The sequence below is a fragment of the Carlito syrichta genome, unplaced genomic scaffold, assembly GCF_000164805.1.
Source record: "Carlito syrichta isolate Samal-C Ts95f unplaced genomic scaffold, Tarsius_syrichta-2.0.1 Scaffold126806, whole genome shotgun sequence".
Lineage (NCBI taxonomy): Eukaryota > Metazoa > Chordata > Mammalia > Primates > Tarsiidae > Carlito > Carlito syrichta.
Genome location: NW_007070902.1, coordinates 45,087 through 49,562, shown reverse-complemented (window position 1 = coordinate 49,562; position 4,476 = coordinate 45,087). Strand labels below are relative to the sequence as shown.

At 61.4% G+C, this 4,476-nt stretch overlaps 2 protein-coding genes across 4 annotated transcripts in view; both read left to right on the top strand.

Annotated features, from left to right (window-relative positions):
* Positions 1-6: 6 nt before the first annotated feature.
* COASY (Coenzyme A synthase) lies at positions 7-3,510 on the top strand. The gene is made up of 9 exons (XM_008048834.2): positions 7-583; positions 1,165-1,379; positions 1,645-1,776; positions 1,913-2,102; positions 2,185-2,249; positions 2,420-2,504; positions 2,674-2,771; positions 2,860-3,006; positions 3,110-3,510. The coding sequence occupies exons 1-9, from the start codon at positions 16-18 to the stop codon at positions 3,170-3,172; spliced, it is 1,563 nt and encodes a 520-aa protein (XP_008047025.2). The 5' UTR covers positions 7-15; the 3' UTR covers positions 3,173-3,510.
* Positions 3,511-4,180: 670 nt separating this feature from the next.
* The window catches only part of MLX (MLX, MAX dimerization protein), a 4,711-nt gene continuing 4,415 nt past the window's right edge, over positions 4,181-4,476 (top strand). Inside the window, exon 1 of one of the 3 annotated variants that reach the window (XM_021707912.1) lies at positions 4,181-4,290. In XM_021707912.1, coding sequence (XP_021563587.1) covers positions 4,249-4,290 — 42 coding nt within the window. In that variant the 5' untranslated portion in view covers positions 4,181-4,248. The remainder of the gene's footprint in view (positions 4,291-4,476) is intronic. The other 2 variants (XM_021707911.1, XM_021707913.1) reach the window with 2 other exon arrangements.

The following is a 4,476-nucleotide window of genomic DNA, read 5'->3' as shown; positions in this document are numbered from 1 at the left end:
CATCTGCGCCCCGGCATGTGCCTGGTGGGCCCGGCGCAGCCCCAGGCCAGCCCCGTGCAGGCCACATTCGAGGTCCTGGATTTCATCGCACACCTGTACGCGGGCGCCGACGCCCACCGGCACCTGGACGTCCGAGTCCTGCTCACCAACATCCGCACCAAGAGCGCCTCTGCCCCCACGCCGTCCGCCTCGGTCCAGAATCTCGCACATCCGCCGGAAGTGGTGCTCACAGACTTCCAGACCCTGGACGGCAGCCAGTACAACCCGGTCAAGCAACAGCTCGTGCGTTATGCCACCAGCTGCTACAGCTGTTGTCCGCGACTGGCCTCGGTGCTGCTGTACCCCGACTACGGGGCCGGAGAGTTGCCCGCGGAGCCCCGTGATGTCCCCTTGCCCTCCACGATCAGGCCAGCTTCCCCCGTGGGCAGGTCTCCAAAGCAGCCGGTGCGTGGCTACCACCGTGGCGCTGTGGGTGGCACGTTTGACCGCCTGCACAATGCCCACAAGGTGTTGCTCAGTGTCGCATGCGTCTTGGCCCAGGAGCAGCTTGTGGTGGGAGTGGCAGACAAAGATCTGTTGAAGAGTGAGTGAGAGGGACCCTGGATTAGGGCAGGGAGGACCCCCGTCTCCTCCCCCACCACCCTGATGCCAAGATCCAGGAAAGGCAGGGCCGCATTCTTTCTCACCCCTCCCTAATGCCTGACACTCAGCTGGCACTAGGGATATTGCGATAAGTGACTAAATGCTATTTCCTCAACGTGTCCAGCTACCACCCGGTCAGAAACCCCCCAAATGTGAAGCAAAATAGTCTGCACTTTCACAAGTTCTCCGCGTGATGGGTCCTAGTAAGACACGGGGAGGAAATGAGAGAGCGAGCTGTGGGTGGCAGTGCCACGGACAGTAAGAGGAGACTCCAGATAGCGTGGTGCTGGGAATTGTCTGACTCTGATGCCCACTGGCACTGCTAGTACTCTGGACACATGCCGGCCCTCTCAGCGACTGCTGTGCTTACCTGTTTCTTCCCCTTCCTGCCCCCTGCCACCACCACAGACCCTCCCCACTTAACCCTTCCTTTCTGCCACCCCCCCCTTGAGATAGTAGTCAGGGACACTCTTTTCCTGTCCAGCAACAAAGTCTCACTGTTCCTCTGGGATCCTTCCCCAGGCAAGTTGCTCCCTGAGCTGCTCCAGCCTTATGCACAACGCGTGGAACATCTGAGTGAGTTCCTGGTGGACATCAAGCCCTCCTTGACTTTTGATGTCATCCCCCTGCTGGACCCCTATGGGCCCGCTGGCTCTGACCCCTCCCTGGAGTTCCTGGTGGTCAGCGAGGAGACCTATCGTGGGGGGATGGCCGTCAACCGCTTCCGCCTCGAGAATGTAACCCCTGAGGGAGACTGGCAAAGGGAATGGATGGGGCTGGGAAGGCCACTGTGGGGACTGTTGGTGGAAGTATCATGGCCCCAGAGTGGGGACAAGGGCTCCAGGTGGTGGGAAGAAACAAGGAGGAACTGGTTCCCAGCTTGCCCGTTGTGGTGGAAGAGAAGCCTGGGCAGGTTGGGGAAGACATGGGCAGGTGGGTGTCAGGGTTGGCCCGTGTTCCTCTCGCTCCCTTCTCCCTTCTCAGCCTCCCCCTTTGCCCCAGGATCTGGAGGAGCTCACCTTGTACCAGATCCAGCTGCTGAAGGACCCAAGCCATATGGAAAACGAAGAGGACAAAGTCAGCTCCTCCAGCCTCCGCCAGCGAATGCTTGGAAACCTGCTTCGGCCTCCCTGTGTGAGCCTCCCTTCCTCCCCTACTTCTTCCCCGTGCTCAGGCATGCGGAAATGCCAGACAATAGGAACTGAAGGGTTCGACCCCAGCATGACCCTGAGGGCCCTGGTAACTGTGGCTTCCGTCTCACCTGCCCCAGGAGAGGCCAGAGCTCCCGCCATGCCTCTATGTGATCGGACTGACCGGTATCAGTGGCTCCGGAAAGAGCTCAGTAGCTCAGCGGCTGAAGGGCCTGGGGGCATTTGTCATCGATAGTGACCAGCTGGGCCATCGGGCCTATGCCCCGGGTGGCCCTGCCTACCAGCCCGTGGTGGAAGCCTTTGGAGCAGGTGAGGACTGGGGAGGGCCAGAGGTGGCCTGCAGTGAGGTGGTGGCCTGGCCTCCCGGCTCAGCACTGTCTCTGTCATCCAGATATTCTCCATAAGGACGGCGTCATCAACAGGAAGGTCCTAGGCAGCCGGGTGTTTGGGAACAAGGTAAATACACACCTCTCCACGCTCCTCTGCGGCCGCCAGCCCACGGTGGGATCACCAGGGCCCCTCAGGTCTGACCCAGAATGCCAACTTGCATTTGTTCTTAGCCTCCCCTGGGCTGGCTCTGTTTCTAGGGGAAGTTAACCTCTGCCCACTCACCCTGCCCTCCCTAGAAGCAGCTGAAGATACTCACAGACATCGTGTGGCCCATTATCGCAAAGCTGGCCCGAGAGGAGATGGACCGGGCTGTGACTGAGGGTGAGAGGGGGGATGATGGGAGTGGCCAAGGAGGACAATCAAGCAGACACTTTGCCTGGGAGCCTCCCTGCCCCATGCCAGACCACCCACTCTCTGTGGGACTGTGGGAGTGTGCTGACTGGTGGCAAGGGCCAGGGTGCTATGGGCAGTGACCGGGATCTCCCCTCAGGAAAGCACGTGTGTGTGATTGATGCTGCCCTGCTGCTGGAAGCCGGCTGGCAGAACATGGTACACGAAGTGTGGACAGTGGTCATCCCTGAGACTGAGGTATCGACCCCACCCACCCCCTGCAGGCTGTCTCTGCTGAGCTGGACTTCTTCCTAACAAATGCCCCATCTGCCCCATCTGTGCCCAGGCCATACGGCGCATCGTGGAGAGGGATGGCCTGAGTGACACTGCAGCTCAGAGCCGGCTGCAAAGCCAGATGAGCGGGCAGCAGCTCGTGGACCAGAGCCACGTGGTGCTGAGCACCTTGTGGGAGCCGCATGTCACGCAGCGCCAGGTGGGTGCCCTGGAAGAGGATAGGATGGCTTGTGGGGAAGGGTCCCAGCGGGTGCTTGCCTGACCTTTGCTCTTTTCTTCCCAACATTCCGGCCTGCTGGAAGGTGGAAAAAGCCTGGACCCTGCTGCAGAAGCGCCTCCCCAAGGCTCACCAGGCCCTCGACTGAACATGAGTCTCCATGGGGCCAGGCTGGCCCCAGAGCTAAGCGATGCGGCAGTGAGGAGAAATGGGGCCTCGGTACCCACCTGGCTCGGCCCAAGAGGTCTCCAAGCCAAGCTGTGCAGGACATGGCACGGCCCAGTGGACACAGGAAACCTAGCTAGCACGCTGGTATTGGGCCAGCATTGCAGACGTGACTCACAGGGATACAGGCCCCTCTGGGGCTCCATCCCCACTCCTGTCCTTGGTGTCTGTGGTCCCCACAGCTGACCAGGGTCAGGGCAAACGCTGCAACTTGTAACAGAATTAAAGACGAGTGTTTCCAGGTGCTGCCTGGATGGTGTCTGCTTCCTGTCCCAATGCCTCTGAATTCTTGGGATCCTTATGCCACAAGCGCAGGGCTCAAGCTTGCGCTGGACGCCCGGAGTGCAGTGTTTGAGAGCATTGCCTTTGACACCAGCCAGACTGAAGTCGGCCTTGGCTGTGCCCCTGACTGGCCGCGGGCTTCTGGATGAGTGCAGACCTGCTGGGCCCTTAAGTGGCATCGCTTGGCGAACAGGCTCTTTGCAAGGTTCGTTTTAATTCCACGATTGGCCTGAAAGATACTGGGCTGGGTGTTGGAAGAGCATCCTTAGACGCGCCAGGTGGGGGTCCTCCCCAAGGGCTTATAGCCTACTGAGTCAGGGTCGTGTTAAGGCACACTGGCTGGGATGGCAGGCCTGGGGAGGGGGCATCGGCGGGAGCAGGCTGGGCAGGGCAGCACGCGTGTGAACCATCTGCGACGATGTTCAGAGAGTCTCGGGTGGGGCCCTCTTTGCAGAATGTGCTTCGTGTCGCCTAGTCTTGCGTCTATCCCGGGGAGGGCAGGGTTCCACCGAGAGCGCGTCGCCGAGGCGGCCAGGGCCCGCGGGAGCGCCAGGCTTTGGCCGGTGTTTAAAGCCTTCGACCGCGCATGCGCAATACCCTCACCCCGCCCCCGCCTCGCTGCCGCGGATTGGGGGACGGGGGTCACATGGGCGCACCTCCCTCTTCCTCACTGAAGGGGGCCCGCCCGCAGCTTGTTTCCGGTTCGGTTTGTCCAAGATGACGGAGGCGGGCGCCTCTCCAGAGGACCCATGGGTCAAGGCAAGCCCCGTGGGCGCGCACGCCAGCTAGGGGAGGGTGGGTCGCGCTCGTGCACGTAGGGGGGTCGGAAGACGAGGGGCTTCCCTCCTGTCCCCAAAGTCCCCCTCCGGGCCCCGGGGCTGCAGAAAAGACGGCACTCGCCCCGCGTGTGCCAAGGTGGGGAGATAAACGAGGCGTGTGCGCGAG

Excerpts from the sequence above, each read along its gene's own strand:
- COASY (XM_008048834.2), top strand. The coding sequence starts at position 16 with ATGTGCCTGGTGGGCCCGGCGCAGCCCCAGGCCAGCCCCGTGCAGGCC. Across the intron at positions 1,380-1,644 it reads ACCGCTTCCGCCTCGAGAAT|GATCTGGAGGAGCTCACCTT; the intron begins GTAACCCCTGAG and ends CCTTTGCCCCAG. Across the intron at positions 2,505-2,673 it reads GGACCGGGCTGTGACTGAGG|GAAAGCACGTGTGTGTGATT; the intron begins GTGAGAGGGGGG and ends ATCTCCCCTCAG.